The sequence below is a fragment of the Corvus brachyrhynchos genome, unplaced genomic scaffold (genome assembly GCF_000691975.1).
Source record: "Corvus brachyrhynchos isolate BGI_N302 unplaced genomic scaffold, ASM69197v1 scaffold202, whole genome shotgun sequence".
NCBI lineage: Eukaryota > Metazoa > Chordata > Aves > Passeriformes > Corvidae > Corvus > Corvus brachyrhynchos.
The window spans coordinates 4,592,653-4,611,897 of NW_008238132.1; the positions used below are offsets into that span (position 1 = coordinate 4,592,653).

The following is a 19,245-nucleotide window of genomic DNA, read 5'->3' on the forward strand; positions in this document are numbered from 1 at the left end:
GGGGGGCTACAGAGTAGCGAAGGCTCGAAGCAACGGCGGGGGCAGGGCGGCCGCAGCCCGGCTCCCAGCGGGGCAGGGAAGGCGGGCTTGGGATCCCAGGGTTTCTCTGGCAGAAGGAAAAAGCAGAGGACGAAACAGCCTCTCTCTCCCTCCAAACACCAGGGACCGACTGTCCGCCACCCCGGTGAAACAAAGGAGTAGCCAGATGCACCCCACCCTCAATGGGTAGGTCTTTTGTTTTTCTTAAATATCCAGCAATTTGTCCCCCTAGCAACATGTATGGGGAAAATTCCTTTTAACAGAAAAAAACCCAGGAGAGCTCCTAAAACCCCAACAAGGTATTTCCTCAAGGAAACACAGATGAGAAGGAGCTCATGTTCTTCTTCATGTTACTTATCTTCTTGGAATGCTGGAGCTCATTTCATTCTGATAATTGAGGCTTAGGCTAACGACATGAATGGTGCAGGAAAAAAATGTCCATATGTATGATTGTATGATTGAAGAGAGCTAAGAAGGACTTCATTTACAGAACTACTGAAGATCTTAATGGAAAAAAAGAAAAAAGGAAAAAGGAAAAGGGAAAGGGAGATAGACATAAACCAACACTGTTTGCCACACACTGAATTGGAAAGTGGTGAAAAATTGCACTGGTACATAGTTTGATGGGTTTTCTTAATTTCTGTAAAAATCAAGTGTTCAAACCAAGTTCTTTGCAAATATGAAGGGATTTGGGGAACGGAGAGCATGTCATAAATCCTCCTGCTCTTGCAAGTGTGCAAGGACTCACAGGGAGTGGGTTCCCAGCCCCAGTCACCAGGCACTGAAGAACTGGTTCCTTTGTTCTGTGAAGCTCCACACCAGTAGAGACTACCTGGCTTAAAATTTACAATGAACTTCTGTTTCCAATTGGCACAAAAGTTCCTCTGTACTCTCTCACCCACAGTCACTGCTGTACCAGGTGACTTCAGCACGCCAGTGGAATAGGGATATGCTGACAGCTTACCTCTTGACTGGGGCAAGAGTTTCCAGCCAAGTCTGTTACACAAAAACAATGATTTCTTAGTCTTATGTTGCAGTTTGCGGAAGGTGAAAAAAAGATATTGCCATCTCTAGTATAGACTCAGTAAATATAAAGGCCACATTAGGGGACTGGCTGATAAGACTACTTCATCTCTGCTCACCATAACATTTCCTTGCTGTCAGGAATTTCCAAGGTTATTTAGATAACAGAAGTTGCTTGGATTCAGACCAAGTTTTCTACATCTGTGATTGCAAAGCAGTATCTTGGGATGAGAGATGTTTAGTTGTTTTGGCTTGCTTTTTAGCTAGTGTTGCTCTGTGAGCTTCCGGAAGCCCTACAGGAGCTGGAACCCGCATGTTGGGCACCAGCAGATCTGTCTCATGAGCTGGCAACAGAGCTCAGGAGTCTTTTGAAGTGGGCACCACAGCAAGGTCATGACTTTCCTTAAGAAAACAACTGCAAAGCATCTGCTCAAAACCCAATCTTTCAAGTTAAATCCTGCCAAGTGCAGATATAGTGTGATCATTCTTTACTTTGGGATGAATTGTCCAGGCTTTTTCAGCACTGCGAATGTAGTGATGTGCAGAGACCTGAAATTTTAACTCCAGGTTTTACATATTTCTGTGAGTGTGTGTGTACATGTGTATGTGTGTATATATATATATTCTGCTACTTTCACTGAAGTCCACATTTAAATTGTAAATGTATGATGATGGTTGGACTCGATCTTAGAGGTCTTTTCCAACCTTAATGATTGTATGATTCTATTACATGAACTGCCCTTTGCCAGAGTTGAAGAATTTTCTTTATTGTTGCATTATTTCTTTTTTTTAGAATGTCACAAAGAGCTCAGGTGGTGAATCCATGTTGGCCAAGAGAGGCCATAAAGTTCAATGCCACTATTTTATAGATTCTATGATGCCATAGGAAAGGTAAAGTAGACCAGTATAACTACTGAAGCCCACCTCTGCTTTCTGTACTACCTAGGACAGGGCACAACTCATGCCCACTGAGAAGAGAGGGGGCTTTTCTGCATTCTCCACCCTTAACTATCTGTACAGATCCAGGGCTGGTGTCATTAACCTCACAACAAGGTGTCCTGGGTTGCAGTATATTCTGCTACCATCCTCATGAGCTGTTGAAACCAAGTGGGGCAGTGTTTCCTTGCCTCCTCCCTCCAGACCATCTTCTGTTAATGGGCCCATCAACACCTGGCTTCCTGACTCATCATCCCATTGTGAGATGCTCCACCCAGAAGGAGGAACCAAGCATTCCATCCTGGATATAATCTGAGATTCTGAGCACCCCAGACAACACTTTCCACTGGATTTCCAGAGGATAAGAGCTATATAGCCACCACTGGACCTTCCGAGGAAGAGCAGACCCTTTCTACAGCATCACTGCTTCAATAGAACCACATCCACCACTTCAGGAGGACGGCAGCCACCATTTTATAGGACTGCTACTGCCACCCCGACTCACAGCGTGTCAGGTTATATCCTGACTCTGTCAGTTTAAACCAGTGTTTTTCTGCCTTTTTTTCCTTTTTTCTTAATTTCCCTATTAAATTCTTATTCTGACTTGGTGCCTCCAACTGGTTTGTTTTCAAACTAAGCTGCGATAAACTAGTACACAATGCAACTGTTAATTAGAAGAACTTTAAAAATTACAATATATTCTTTTATTGGATTTTAATGATTTTTAACCAGTAAAAAAAAAAACTTACCTTTTTTATTTTTTTAATTACATATTTCTGGAAAAACAGTAATGCACATAGTGTTGGTCTATTTCGTGCTAATTTTTCTTATATTAAACTTGAGCATATATGTCAAGCTATGGTTAAATTTCCCTCAGGAGACCAAAGATATAAATGCTTGGAGTAGATTTTAATTAAGTATGGAAACTTCCATAAAGAAAAGAAAAATCCTTCTAAATATAGTAATCTTAAACATCTTGCAAAAACACACATTCAGTTACCCCGAGCAATGACTAGCCATATGGAAGAAATTGTCCAGACTTCTTGTATTTTCTGGTTTAGTTCAGGAAACCTGTAGGCCTTACTACATAAAGAAAAACTTCCCTACAAGAGATTAACTCCTAAAATATTCAACTAAAACCAGATGGATCTAAAACTGGACTGGAAGCTTGGTATGAATTAAAATTTCTTGTATTAGGGCCTCTTTTCTCCTGGTCTATCGATCCATCTAGGTTATTTTACCAATCTATCAGTTAGATAGATTCATTAATTATTTAATGGAGGAGTGTATCTGGTGAGAATTAGTCAACCAAACAAGTAACAGACTGAGGTAGCAGTGACAGCTAACAGCAACCAATGCAGTACTCAGAGAGACAGCAGGGTGCATCTCTGCTCCATGCTCCAAGAATGAAACACTGCACTGTCCTTCTTCGGCTCCCCAAACATGTTTCATAGAACAGAGACCAGTGTGATGACAGCTGGATAGTCTAAGCCTAATCTAGATAACTCTTAAACAGTGGCAAGAATCACAGCTTCTTGTGACCTGGCACACAGTTAAGTAATGTGCTTGGCCATCATGGGGGAAAGAATGCCAAACACAGCTGCTAAACACTTAATGAAAACAACTCTAACGGGTATGAAGAGTTTGCTAAATATTTCTTTTAAATTTTGTTACCATGAAAACTTTATTTCTTTGCTTCTTACTGTTTATGTTATCTATTAAAATGAATCCTCAAAGTGCACCCTTGAAAAATATTATCTCAGTAAATGTACCTAGAAAAAAACAAACAAGGAAGCAAACACATACCAAAACATGACACTATCCTGCACAAGTAATTCTAACCCGAAAGAGGGAGTGAAAGAATGGATGGTGTGTGTCAGAGATAAGTTGTGTCAGCTCATGAGTGCAATTTGAATGCCAGGGACAGTCAAATGCATGTGATGCAGCAACCTAAAGTCAAGGATTAAAGTAATTTCAAGGATCAGGCATTTATTATGAAGAAGGATGCCTGCAACAGGTTGTCTTACTGTGAGAGTATTTCCTAGATATATATGATCGCAGCAACTTAACATAACAAAAAACCCCTGTGGTAGCATTCTGAAGGCTGTGTTTTAGCTGTTAAAGCACAGGCAGATGGACAGATGTCATGCATTTCTAGCAGATGGGTGAGTATCATTACCACTGGCATAGAAATGGTGGAGAAAGCCATTTCAGTGGGGGAAAGCTAACAGGGCAAGTAATGAAAGACATCAGAGAGAAACTGGCTTCACTGCTCTGACTTCTGCATGGCTCCTGCTTTTAAGGAATAATAAACTGAGAAGTAGCAAATGGTGCTTACCTTTCAATTTTTCAGCCAGCAAAGCAGCTTCGTGTTCCGAATAATGCATTATTGCTGGAGGTGAAGGAGGGCGCAGTCTGTCTTCTTCCATTTTGCGTCTGTGGCGTTCTTCTCTGGCCAGCATTCTTTGTTTGCATTCCCATTCATAAAAGTCATCTCTTGCCTGAGCAAAATCAACATGAAGGCGACCTGAATCCTTTTTGTCTGTGCTAGATCCTAATCTCATGCGGTAACCTGAAATCAACAAGTAGAACTAACTGTTGCAGGATTTATTTGCTTAAATTTCTCTTCATTTTTTTTTTTTCTTTTTTCAAGTGCAGCCGGGTAAAAATGTACATTAACAGATTCCCACATATCTATGCAGGATCTATCAATCACAAGAAGATAAGCATCCATCCAGTAATTTTCCTTCACAATTTCCTGTACCACCTATCACCATAGTAGAGGAACTGAAAAGTCAACCCAAAGATATAGAATCTACATTTCTGTTTAGAAGTCTCTCAAAATACATAATATTTTTACATGATGCTTCCAACTCTTAAAAGCATAAAAGTCAGATAAACAAAAAATAATTACTTAAAATGGATCTGCTTTAGTCTGAATGTGGTGCCCTTCTCCCCCGATCCTGTTGAGATCATGTTCAGTCTACTGTTTTTCTCCAGTCTGCCAAAGGAATTGGAAGTATGGGGAAAAGCTGAATTTTATGAAAACCATGACTATAGGTGAACGTGAAAATTGTGCTACATAAATTCCTGTGCCACAAAGAGGATGGTTTCATAACTACAGTGATGCTAGATCTCAAATTTTGAGACTCTACAATTGCAACCACTATTTTCAAATTCTCCAGTGAAAATAATCTAGCAGCAAATATAAATCACCTACAAATTAATTATGTTCATAATTCCTTAAAGTAATTTCTAAAGTAGGGACAGATTTATTAGACATTTGAAAGACTCCTTTCAGAACAAATAATGAAACCTGTTGTGCCTTATCTTTAGGGATATTCTACATATTCGCAACTTGGTCAACGTATCATATGCTAAAGTTAGCACACTGCAAAGGCTTTAGGTTAAGGGCTACAGAGCAGTACAAAAGGGGCCTGCTCTGAATTAAACCCTTGACTACTGTCAGAGGAAGAACAAATCATGCCAAAGCTATAAGAGAAGCTTTTTGTGACCATATTTGGGCACCTGTCATTTTCCAAGCTGTATTTCTAAGACACAAATATATACACAGAGCAGTTTGTCTAGCTTTTAAAATGCCACTTCAGAGAAAGTGTGAGAAAATACTATGTAGAAAGCTTCAAACAGAGCCCTCAAATGTGGGTAAAATTCATCAGTCTACACAGGATAGCTCTAATTTCTCCACGTCAACATGCAACAGCCCAGCAGAGATTTCTCAAATGACAGGATGCTGCAGAGATCAAGTCTGTGCTGAGCTGGCACACAGGAAGCTCTTCAGAAATACACACTACTGCAACCACTGCATAATAATTCCAGGGAGAGGAAACTTCTATTCAAAATATCTGGAAAAATGGTGTTTGCTGCTTTTGATGTGCAATCCAAGAGAACCTACTGTCCAGTCTTGTGGTTTGCCTGTGGTTTGAAGAGCTTCAGTACCTCACCACCACAGTTAAAACTCAGTTCTGAGCTCCCTCCAGGAACAGCAAAGCTAAGAATTGTTTAGTAGATTAAGCACATCCTTGCAGAAATGCATATCTAGGCATACTCTGTTTTACTGCTGGAAAAACATCCTGCTGTATGAATACAAGGGACTGTCCATACTGCAGCCCATGTGAGACAATAGCTTCAAAGGCATTAAATATCCATATATGTAGTGATCCTTCAATTAAAAAATAATCTGGGTGCCTTTTGATTTGACATTTTCCTTCCAAACATCTCGTGGAGTTCAGCTAAGGAGTCTGCAGGTGAGGAAAAAATATGACTTTCATTGTCCAGCAGGGAGCCCAAACCCAGATGAAAAACTTGAGCTAAATGTTTCAGAGGTCCTTAAAAAACTGCCTCACCAAGGAAAGGTTTTGGTAGGTTCCTACCAATGGAACCTACCAAATTTGGTCTCCAAGGTTCAGGAGCATGGGGTGAAGTAAAATTCAGTATTGTAAGAGTGGCAAAGGAGAGGACTGTTTATTATTTTAAAGTCCTCTTGGCTTTGCTTTCTCTAGCTTAGAAAAGTAAACACCACCCTTTCTCCCCAGAGGCTTTTTGTGCCCATACATGTAGCTCTAGTCCCAAGGCATTGAAGGGAAGAGTTACAGATACACCATATTCAGTGTGACAGAAGAAGAGCGTGGGTGACCTTTCAGAACTGGACTCCGAACTAATGAGGATGCAATTATATGGTTTTATCCACAGAGGTGTAGGCACAAAGGAGTCAGCCAAAAGGGCTCAGTGGTGCAGCTACCCTGGTAACTGTGACAAACGTTAGCCCCCTGCTCCCCGCCAGTTTGGCGTGCCAGCTGCATTCCTCACACAGTGATTGCTCTGTGCCAGAACAGCATTATCAGCGATGTAAAGGACACTACCAAGGTGCCAGGTCTCGTGAACCTAAAATTAGATTTCCCAGCTGGGCTGCACTTTCCAGGAAGACTCAATCTCTCTTCCTCTCCCCCTGCCGCCTTTCGCCTCCATTGGCAGTAGCACACTAGTTATGGGAAGAGACAGAAACACAGCACAGCAGGAGGCAAAACTCTTGTGGACTTCAAGGCCCATCACATAAGCTGAATAAAGAACTAATGAAAAGGGCTGTGCATCTATAGGTTTTGTGTGCACTGGCAAAGCTGAGTTGTATTACAGCGGCCCTCATTTTTGAAGTAAATGGGAAAAAAACCTGAACAGTGTACATTGCAGTAGGAATGTACTTTAGGAAACCAGTTTAAGTGCATCCAAATTAAAAGATTTTGGCAATTTTCCATGAATCACACTAAAAAAATGCGATCGCTTGTTTAACTCTAAAGACTGGAGGGGGTCAGCCAGTAAGGGGATTTCCACCAGCACTGGAACTTAGAATAACCTAGCTAAGAAGGGACCTTGGATATCACCTAGTCCAGAGCAGAGTTAGCTTCAAAGTCAGATCAGAATGCTCATAGCTTGGCATCTTTCCCTTAACAAAAACAACAAATGCCTTTAGGATGGTTTCTTGCACCCTCATAAATTAGTGGCCTTGCAGACACTATAGGGCCAATGGCCTGGCCAGTGAAGAACAGACTCCTTGATAGGTTGATAACCAGAAAGACTCTGCATGCACAACTGGCAGGTTCTATTCTGTACATGAGATGCTCAGGCACCCATCTGTGCTGGAAATTTTGAGCCCCAAGACAGCTGGGAGGCTCGTTCTTTTTCAATACCGTGTCTCCCTATTGATGTTTGAGGGTGTTTGAATGTATGAGAGAAACACCTGGCACTGCCTCCCCTTCATGCATGGACAATGAATTTTTTTCCCCATCTCTTTGCTCAGGGCTGCAGCTAGCATTAACTTTGTGCCTGGCTTGTCATTTTTAATTTCAGGTTTGCACACAATGGAAGAGGAAAAGACTTTGGGAACTTGCCAAGATCCTTACTTTAAAGGAGCAGAAACAGGAAAAGTTAATGAAGGTGCTAAATAAAAATCAAACAGTATTTTCGTATCACAAGTCTAGTGTGAACTCCATGGCTTGACTTACCTTTGAGTGTTGCTATACTGGGGACCAGCCAATAGCTGATGTCTAACTGGGGAGCTAGATCAGAGTGTTAATGATGATCAGAGAGAACTTAAAATAAAACAAGTAAACAGTACTGAAAGGAAACCCACAGGGGAAAATATCAGAACAGGAAGAATGCATACATGGGCTTTTGGGGTATAAAAAGGTCTGTTTCAAGACACCTGTTTGTCCCATATTTTCAAGTCCAGGGCCATCAATATATGCAGGAGTTACTGAATTGTCAGCCAAAAGAGTAAAGTACATACAGTTTTGGGAACTCAACTTTGGGAGCCCTTTCTCATGGGCTGGTATGATGATTTTAGAAAGTCTTTTCCTTGGGAGATAAAAATATAAATTTAAGGTCTAAATGAAATCTAGCCTTCCTCAAGTTGACACTTTTATCATAGTCTTCTACGTGTCTTCCAGTCTCCCTTTTCATACATGTTTACTTGGGAATACCAAGGAAAAAAAATCAGTGATTAAACTACTTGATAGATTTTGTAATCACTTGCTCTATTCTGATGATAAGAATGGGATAAATGCAAAACTTGATGAGATTAGATGAGGTAGACAGATAAAACTTATTAGGTAGACAAAATTATCATTATATCAGAAATATCAAAAGCATGACTTTCCCCTAATAAAACACACCCACTATATTTATACATCTCTTTTGTCTCTCACAGGGAAAATAAAATGTCAAAAAGATATGCTTTATTCCCACCATTTCAGAATATATTATGTTTGAGAATGGGATAAAGACTAGTAAAAACCCCATAATATTTTAGTACAAGGAAAACATGCCTAGTGTCAGACATCCCTGGTGGTGGTGGGGGACAGTCAGTGCTTCCTGTTTCCTCTGCAGAGTTCAGCAGCCTTGGTGAAAAGAAGTGGAACTTGGCTAAAGAATGCTCCTGCATTTCTTCCTTGTCCCTGTCAGTTCCACTGGTTCTTTCCCTCGTCTGGTCAGAGACAATAGGTACAACACTTTGGAAGAATGAAAAGGTACAGAAGAAAAAATGGATGGGAAGGGAGGCTGCAGAGCAGAAGTAAGAGGAAGCACAGACGGCAGCGTGACTGTGACGAAAGGAAACAGAAGAACGAAATGGATCAGGAACTTGGAAATAAATTCAGAATGAGGAAGAATGAGGAAGGGAATCTTTCACCTCTGTTTCTACTCATGTTCCGTCTCCTGAATGCGCGCTCTAGTGCATTATGAATGAGGACACATGGCAGCACATGGAATTTCCTACCTCTATGGTCCTTCAGGATTCAAGGCAAATGAAATTAAAATAAAATTTACTTGGAGTGAAGCTGAGAAGCAGGAAACTGAGATAGAGGAACACTGTTTCTGGTCCAGGGTGGCAGCCCGAACATTTTTGAGCTTTTCTTTGCTCTCTTTTTTGCCACTATTTTGTTTGTCATAATACAATAATATCAGTTCCTGCTGCATCTGATGCACCTCTCTTCTGTTCTGTTACTAGAGCTGCCTAGACAGAAGTTGGAAGCTGGTAGCTGGTAAATGTCTACTGCTTGTGATGACTCTAATATGCTGCAATGATCTACAGCATTTTGGAAGTAACATGAATAAAAAAATAAAGAAGAAGGATGGAAAGCAGGAACAGAAGATTGGGAGGGGAAGAAATGAAGTGAAAGTTAAAAAAAAAAAGTAAAGAAGAAAAATTCAGAGTAGAATAAATATCTGCAATAAACCTGAAAATATAGCAAGATTTCAAAGAAATCTTAACAGACCCCATAAAACTCTTCAAAAAGGTACTTGAAGCAAGCAGTCAAGTTAGAAAAAAAAAAGCCAAACGACCTAGAAACCCTGAGGAAAACCTTTGTGAAACAAAGGAACTAGGTTTTTCCTGATGACATATGTTAAAAGTTTAGATGTCTTCCTTTCCTTTCCTTTCCTTTCCTTTCCTTTCCTTTCCTTTCCTTTCCTTTCCTTTCCTTTCCTTTCCTTTCCTTTCCTTTCCTTTCCTTTCCTTTCCTTTCCTTTCCTTTCCTTTCCTTTCCTTTCCTTTCCTTTCCTTTCCTTTCCTTTCCTTTCCTTTCCTTTCCTTTCCTGTTGATGGTGATTTGAAAGACAGCTTGTTTCTACCTGTGTGAACCTCCTATGGACACCTACAGGATGTTGAGATTTTGTCTGTACTGCCAAACAGAAGATGGTCAGTGTGGGAGCTCAGACAAAAGTCCTGGGTCGTTAACTCTCTCCCAGGCTCAAAAGAATGGTCCCAGTGGGTGCTTTGAGGTCACTCTGCACAGGGCGGGTAGGTGTAAACCAGTCTGTTTCAGCTTGTCTTGGCCAACGAGCAGTCCCTGGACCTTGTTTGTTCAAGAATACCTTGCATATGGGTTGAAAATGTAACACTACAATCGTGGAGCAAAACAGTGCTTTTGAGTCTCTCCAGGACTCAGAAAGATGGATGAACCAGCCTGTGGAGTGGAGACAAATATATAAAGGGCATGTGATCCAAACCAGTAAGGTGAAAAAGGACTTGGTCAGCAAGACAATCCTCAAATGAAGGAGATTGTAAACTTAAGAGGACACTGACAGTCACAGAAGCCTTAAATGCGAAAGCAGAGTTGTTTCTCACCTTTTTACTTCTTTCTTTTTTTTTACTTTTTTTTCCCCTGCGAATTAGAGACTGGGTTTTTTTTGTTTCTTTGTTTTGGAGGTTTTTTATCTGTTTCTTTGTTGGAAAATAAAGAGATTCTGAAATTTTACACCCTGTAGTTTCTGTAGCACTCGTTGTCATGGGAGGCAACAGACGTAGCCTACAGATGGGGCTCAGAATCTAACCCATGCAGTAGCTGAATACATGCATGTATAAAGACAGACTTTATTCAGGCTGCACCACAAATCTATAAAAATATGCCAGTGAAATTGCCAGCCTATCAGAAAAACTGGCACTGGAAAACAGCAGAGTTCCTGGCCTGGTGCCCTCCTCTTTCCACAACCTGTGAGCAAAACTATATAAACCTGGGTAAATCGAAAACAAGATTGTTCTGTAGTGAATTTCAGGATCTGCTGCATTGTTGTGGGATGGCAGGAAATTGCTCCTGGGTAAGTAACATACAACACCATGCATGAGTCTTGGCAGACAGAGAAATAACAGAATTGCCCCTTGCTGCTCCATGCTACAGCCACTGAGTTCAAGAAAGCCTTGCTGAGATAAAAGCTAAGAAAATAAGCAAGCATTAGCATCACAAAATACAAATGAGAAGCAAGGAAAATCCATTAAAGAATGTGAAGTACCAGAAAGGTAAATGGCTTTATCAACCATGAACTCCTCTGCAAAACGAATGTGACAAAAATTCTTCTTGCTTTTCCGAATTGCTGTTATATCTCCACACTGCTCAAAGACTTCCTGAATAATTTCCTCCGTTGCATTTTCTGGTAATCCTCCAACAAACACTGTTTTACACCCAGGAGGTCTCTCTCTTGTTGAAGGTGGTGGAAGATCTAAGTCAAAACAGAAATCACATTGGAATACAAAATTTGTCTTTTGATCCACTGGCTCTATTCACCCCTTTAATCAGTTCTGGGCAGCAACAGTTACTTGACATAGTATAGAGGCAGAAGAGAGGGACAAGCAAAATAATTGAATATTGCAGAGATTATCCAAACTGATTACTTGAATCTAAAACCTTTCAAGCTTTAGGTGGTGTTTCAAACATTAATTTCTGCCACTTGAGGTTGTTCTCCAGGACAGACAGTGAGGTCTAAAAGGGTCTTTCTTTTCCCTGCGCAGCCACACAAAAAATAGAAAAATATTCTGTTTCAAAGCAGGGGAGCTTCTGCAGCTGATTTGACCCTGAGCACAGATCTCAAGCTCTAGTGCAGTACATTCAAAGCCTGAACCTCACCATCTCTGGCTCAGATGTATCACTCACCATGCTCACCAAGTGTGTGGGCTGTGAGCAAGCCCATGCTGTGTACACCCTGTGTACTCGGGCTGGATACCTTTCCCTGGTATTAGCATAATTTCATTTCTGTCTCAGAGTACAGGAGCACAGCAAACAGAAAAACAAAGTGGGAAACACAACAAAGTGACAGCATGATGAAAACACTCTGCTGGTTATCTGTTTTGTCTTGTTGCCAGATAATGGAGCAGACGCCAGCACAGGGGAAGGATAACCTCACTGTTTACAAGTGCTCATGAGGTGGAGTAGCTAGAAATGCTATTTCCATGTATATATAGAGAGAATGTATACACACTTACATCAGAAAAACTATTAAATTTTTGGAAGCTGTATAAAAAATTAAATCTGACATAACACTTCACCTTGTTTATACGCAGTGAAAGTAATGCTCTAAGAAGGAATCTAGTTTTTTGGCCTTTTAACACAGTAAAGGAGGTTACAACCTTAAAGTGTACAAATATATATACATACATACTCACAGACACAACCAGTTTGATTACACTGTTACCTTGGTACACTGCAAATCCAGAGCACCTGAATATTTGCTTACTGTCCTCATTTCACAGTGAAAGTGAAAGTCACTGGTATGGTGGCTCTGGAACTCTTGGGGCCAACACACAAAATCAGGGTTTGGGCCTGAGCTGGTATCTTAGTGGGAAGAGTTTTATATTTGCACAGTCACAGAAGGAACGGGAGGGAATCTGGTCCCTGCTTTCAAAACCAAGAAGGAACTCATTTGCCATGTTGTACCTCCTCAAAAATGGCAGGACAGAAGCCCTAGCCCCCTTTTCCTCCATTTCCCTCAGAAAGGGACTGTAGCAAGTCGGTTTTGGGATGCAAGGTACTGTGTTGAGTGACACGAGCCCAGATTGGTCCCATCTGACTACAGGCACCTGAAGGCGAGCACGGAGATGAACAGCACCATATAAGCTTTATGTTTTGTGACATTCTGATCTACAGGAAAGACAGGTATCTACTATGAGCAGTGTAGATTTTTAGGCTGTGTTACTTTTCTTTAGTTTTTTTTTTTTTTTTTGTACAAGCTGCATAGTTTTTTCATGTGACCTTAGAGAGAAGAATAAAGATGCTCATATACCTTACCATGCATTACACACAGAATAGACCTTAGAAGAAAAGACCATACTTGCCTGTAATCCATTTAAAAAACATAATTGTTACTAGATAAAAAGATTACCAATTTTTTAATCTACATATACAATTTTTTAATCTACTCATACAATGCAATGTATTTAGGAAAGTAACATTCTTTCTTCAGATCCACTTACTCGGGTTTGGAGGGAAGAGCAAAAATTTGCAGTGAATTATTTCTTTGACTACAGGCACATCTGTTGGTGGTGGTGGCGGCACTAACCCCATGCCTGGTATCATTGGGTTAATCGGAGTGATTCCAGTCATCATGCTAAGGCTTGGATCAAAGCCTGGTACACAGATTGAATCTGTAAGTATGGAACATAAAATACTGGCTTATAAATCTTCAAACTACTTGTTACAATTTTCTTGTACAGACAGTTTCACTTTAAGTTTGTTTTCCTTGTTTGTTTGTTTCCGCAAGCATCACTGTGAAAATTAGAAGGGAAAAGGAAAAACGGAAAAAAAGAAAAGGAAGAGAAATAGGGAGGAGAGAGGGAGAAGGAGAGAGAAAGGGATAGGAAGAGGGGGAAGGGAATGAGGAGGAGGGAGCTGCATTCTCAGCAAAAAAAATAAACTATGCATAAAGAAGGGAATGTTACATAATCTAAAATATTAACATGACTGAGTAAAAAGTAGCACATTAATGTGTAAAACCATGCACCATAAATATCTGTTATTTGGAATGCAATTTTCTGTTAATAATGTTACTGTGGTGTTTACATTGCTTTCTGCCCAAAGCGTACAAAGAATATAATTTAGCATTGATATGTCCTCTCCATCTAATTGTCAGACAGATTTATCACAACATAGCCTTCTCACATAAGTGACCTTGATTTACAGACAATACAGAGAGAGATCCATTTCTGGCTGCTTTATGGAAGTCTAGTTAGCCAGGACTTCTAACCATTTTACCCTGGAATATAAATTTTCAGCTGCACAGAATGGGGTCTTTTTGAGCCTTGGAATTCATTTCTTCTTGTCCTGTTATTTAATCGGATTAGCAGATTCTCTTCAATACATGTACTATTAACATATACCACTACAGCCTCATAAAGTAAAACGAATATTTGGCAAGCATTGCTCTTTCTCCTTCCTGATCTCTTTGCCAAGACTTCCATACGTATTACTTAAAGCTGCAAGATTTACCGGGGAGCACCAGTGCTTTAACACCAAGAATTGTAATAAGCAGATGTTTCAGAGGAACCGAGAGCCAACTTCTGAAATTTGCTTTCGTTAAAAACAAGGCTTTGGGTTTCTTGAGGCATAATGAATAAAATATTTTGAGAGACCGATCTCTTTGTTGGCATAACACTGCCGCTATTTGGCATCATCAATTATTTAAAAGAAGAGAGTTACTTCGGTGTTCTACAGATTTTCTGCTGAGTTTTCTGGCTAGCAACTGGAAAGTATTTAATGATACATGTAAACATGGGGTTTGGTAGCTCAGAAGCTTGTTTATTTTGAAGAAGCAAAGAGGGAGAGGGAAACAACTCCCTTTCAAGCATTTTATATATATAATATCTACAGACATGAGATTTGAGCAAATTTTCAAATTAATGAAGTGTGACCAGAGAGAGACCAGTCTCTTCATCCTAAATCTGCTGCTGAGAAGCTATGTGGCCCTGGGTCAGCCCTCTGACCTTTTGGTATCTTCATTTCTGCATCTACAAAACAGGCACAAAAATACTCACTTACTGGTAAGTATTATCTCACATTTTCGTAGCACTTTGCAGGTGTAAAGCACTCTGTGGGGGCTGAAAATTAGCATTATTATTCTGGTGAAACATCCATAATCATCTTTTCTGGGAAGGACAACTGAGGACTGAGAACTACTCTAAGAGAGCTCATATCTCTCTCAACCGCATGCTCGCTGTTCTTCACCCACTGACTGTGAGCCTTTACCCCCTTCAGGCACTCCTGTACAACAAGCGTAGCAAGTGCACAGTAAGCAAGGATTTGCTTTAGGCTTATTGAAGACTAGTATTAATGAAAAGTCATGATATTACATTACTTTTTTTTAATAAGTGGGTTTATGAAAAAGGATTTGCTCTGGGTGTGATGCTTTTTTTTTCCAGTATTGATGTAAAGCATTGCTTTTCATATTTAGCTTTGAAGCTTGGAGCCTGTCATTTATTCCGCGAGATGCAATGGTGGTCATATATTAAATATTCATGGTGAATGCTGGGAGATAAAGTCAGAGGTGAAAGGGCAACATATAATTCAAATAAATCCTTAGGCTATGCTAATAATCTTAAACTCATTTTTACAAGTCAGACTCCTGACCGTCACAGAAGACCATCTTGTGCAGCATTCTCTGGCTGTGGGTAGAACTCCACCTTTGCTACTTGCTGCTAAAGCATCCCATAGAGCTCAGTGGCATGCAAAGCAAGGCACCCCACTAGCCCCCAACACATACCAGTCCTCTCCTGGGATCAGGAGATGCCAAACGAGGCATTTTGTCCATCCTTCTGGACAAGTGTAGGGCCCACTACAGTCCCAGCCAGTTATGAAATTTCCTATTGAATCCAATATCCACAGCAGACCTGCAGCATTCTGAAGCTGGTGTACAAGATGATGGACAGAAGGCCAAGTTCTCCCTGTCCCATAAGTATTGTTCAGGCTCCATGTCACAGCCAAGGAAGAAGATCATCATCTGGCAAGTGCTACCAAAAGGTATATTTAACTTTTACTGTTTGGTCCTTAAGACAACCATTAGATATATTTTAGCTTCTCTCCAGAGCTAGTGAAATGAAATAGCAGCAAACTGCCCAAGTCACAGACACATGCTCTCACCCAGAGCAAAGATGGCAGGTTTCAATAAGGTACAGTTTTCTGAATTTTCCTTTGGCAGTGGTGCAGACACAGAGAAAACCAAATCAAAGGGAGAAGGCCACAGTGAAACTCATGTTCACAAGCACTGTGAATCTGGGCATGGGGAGGGAGAGATTTTAGGCTACATGCTAAATCAGAACAGGTTTGCTATTTAAGTGAAAGAAAATTATTTGCCACTAATTCCTGGCACACCCAAGGAAATGTAACTTTTTAAGTGGCTTTGCCTGTGTTAAATAAGTACACAGCTTTGTCATCAGTTTCTTTTACAACTAGAATCAATCTACAAGAGCATGAGCAAAGTGCTGGGGTCCAGTCCAACACTCATGGAATGTCCTTCTAGGAGTGCCGGGACTCTGTGCCTTCAGAATATAACTGTGCTGAGGTATACTAAAGAGGACTCATTCAATAATTCTTGAAATCCAATTCCACATCTTGCAGGCACTAATCCAAGCCCTGCAAAGGGAAATAGCAAGACTACTGAAGGCATGAACAGATTTTAACCCTGAACAGGTTTGCTTTCTCTGTCCTCTTGAATAAGTTGCTTCAGTTTCCCAGTGCGTTCAATTAAGAATGAAATGTTTTCATACATAACATGAGCACTGAGAGGATGCAGGGGTATCAACTGGCGAGCATCCTGGAAATGAAAACCATTCTCTGAAAACTAAAAACTGTTATGCATTGCAGAGGTGGAAAATTCAGGTGAATTTCTGAAGAGTGAAGCTCTTGTTTGGACCCCCAAAGAGATTGGTGGGGCTTGCATCTCCAGAGAAGCTAACGCATGCCACCTGCATATGGCTGACAAACCATGACAAGAGACTATAGATGGGGTGTCCAAAGGAAATATTGGTCTGGACTCTGAGGTGCAGAGAAAAAAGGACTGATGAAGTCACTGGAAAGGAAAGTCAATAAGTTTGCCACATCTGTGATAGGATCTAGAAGAACCCCAAGTTTAACTATATTAATGCTATCGAGTGGTGCAATAATAGAAGTTGGATATATAGCTCTTGTCTAGAAACAAGGGATGATCATCCATCAGCACCACCACTGCAGTCTGCTCCACGTCCTGGCAAAATGCCTATTTGGAGCAGGGCCAGGACACCAAGCTTAGCAGCGGAGGCAGCTACTGTTGAACTAACTGGAAAGATTGTTGGTCTTGAGAATCAAAGAAAATGATAAGAGTTATGCAAAGATTTCTAAAAATAGGAATCAACCCTGCCCACATATGATTTTTTTAACAGATTCCCTTAGAGACATGATTATTAGATATTGTAGACATGAATATGTTACGCTAAACACAGAGATACATTACATTTATCAACTACACATCTGAAGAGTTAAAAAAGCAATATTCTATGCTTTCAATGATCATGACATTCTTTTTAAAGGGATCTATGTATATTTATGCAGCTAGGTAAGGGTTTATAAATTATAAAAAGCAACCTGGAAGAAGACACAAAATTTTAATTTAAGATATGCTAATAAATAATTAGTAAATGAAATCATTAAAATGGAAAGCAATCAGAGATGATAAAGAACTTTAAGAATGGAAAAGCACATGTTGATCAAATTAGAGTCCCTGTGGATACCATACAAAAAGCTTCAATATTCACACATTTGCATAAGAAAGTAAAAGTATTTAACACTGATATTTTGAAGTCCATGTTCTGCCTAAATTTGGCAAAACAAGTTAATTCCTGTTTCATCTGATAAGAAATTGGCATGGTGGAGGACAATGAAAATCTCTGGAGAGCAAATATTTGGAATTGGCAGTCAGAGAGGCAAGAAGAAATATCTTCTTGAACACATGGAGTAGTTTTTAAAGCTTCTTTTTCTTTCAAGTGGAATAAAAGAAGAACAAAACATTTCACATGAAATCTTTGAGTCTGAGAAAAGCAGAAGAACAATAAAATCCCTTTGATGAAAACTACATTCTAACACAGTAAGTAGTGTAAAACAATTGTTTTTATTAGGGTCCCTTTTGGAAGGGCAGGAAGAACTTTGTCTTCCATAAAAATAGCCACACAACCTTGTAGAACCATCCTGCTTTTCTTCTTTGGCAACAGTTGCTGTCGGGATCACCTTTTGTTTTTGCCACATTATTGCTCTGCCCACGTAACAAGGATGTTTACTCCTGCCAGCTGTGTTTTTGGGTATTGCACTCCATCGCCAATACTGTTACCACCACATTTCCAACAGCCCTCACCACAAGTATTTATCTGCTCAAAATCACTTTTTAAGGCTATAATCCTCTCTCTGATTCATAGCATTAGCCCTTGGATGTGTGGTTTGTTGTTTTTTTTTTTTTTGCCTGCAACTGCCAATTGTTTCTGTGGAGTTTTTGACAGCTGCCAAGTTTTATTTCCGTTGGATGCATAAAAACATCCACAAAACAGGGGTTTGTTTGTGAGCCCCTGCTCGCACACATGGAAGGTTTCCACCAGGGACATCATCAGTCACGTGGGTCAGACCTGCTGGTCGAACACACAGAGAGAGATGGTGAGCAGTGAAAACAATGATCTGAGCACAAAACAACTAACAAAAATAATAAACATTGAAAGGATTCCCATGGCCTGGGAGTGATAATTCTACACCTACAAAAATAGTCTGTTTTCTGCTAGGGAATGGAGTTGCCTGCCAACATGCATTGAAATGACTAGGACAGTCCAGGCAGCAGCTGGTAGTAAATGCATTAAGATGCTTGTTGAACTTTGTCTTCTGTGGAGGAAAAAAAAAGATTCTGGAGACTAGAGATTTGATTGTGTACTTCAGAAACACCATTGCTGAGTATTTTGAGACAATATAGAGCTGATTTCTAAAAGTTGAAATTAAAATTTTCCTGAAAAAGAGAAAATCTAATAGAGAATCTTCCTCCCTTATAATAAATACACATATATATACATACATACATACATATATGTATATATATACTGTCACTAGCAAAGAAATGGTTGCTATTTTTTTTCTTTGAAATAAAGTATCTTATTAGAGTAAGGAAAAGTTATTCTAAAAACTTCTCGCATCTTTTTATCTAAAATTCTTCCTCAAAACTCTGCAGTCTGCCAGTGCCTTTATTAACATCACAACATCATTTTTTCCCCTATCAGCAATTAAGAATGAATATTCAGCTGCAAGCTAGAGATCCAGGTTGGATCATTGTCTTCCCTGGTCATTCAATTCCTGCCACCTTCTGGGTTTCACAAAGCTTTAGGTGGAAGTGACTCTTGGTCAATATTTAGGCCTTCTCTCATCAGCATTTTTGAGTACCTTTGCTTGACCAGTTTAGACATCATTTAAC

At 40.1% G+C, this 19,245-nt stretch overlaps 1 protein-coding gene across 10 annotated transcripts in view; it reads right to left on the bottom strand.

The window, feature by feature from the left end:
* Positions 1 to 19,245, bottom strand: part of ENOX1 (ecto-NOX disulfide-thiol exchanger 1) — a 289,993-nt gene that overhangs the window by 89,764 nt on the left and 180,984 nt on the right. For 9 of the 10 annotated variants that reach the window (XM_017733588.1, XM_017733579.1, XM_017733583.1 and 6 more), the window contains 3 exons: positions 13,253 to 13,423; positions 11,299 to 11,505; positions 4,337 to 4,570 (listed from right to left, as the gene is read on the bottom strand). In XM_017733588.1, coding sequence (XP_017589077.1) covers positions 4,337 to 4,570; positions 11,299 to 11,505; positions 13,253 to 13,423 — 612 coding nt within the window. The remainder of the gene's footprint in view (positions 1 to 4,336; positions 4,571 to 11,298; positions 11,506 to 13,252; positions 13,424 to 19,245) is intronic. The other variant, XM_017733589.1, reaches the window with a different exon arrangement.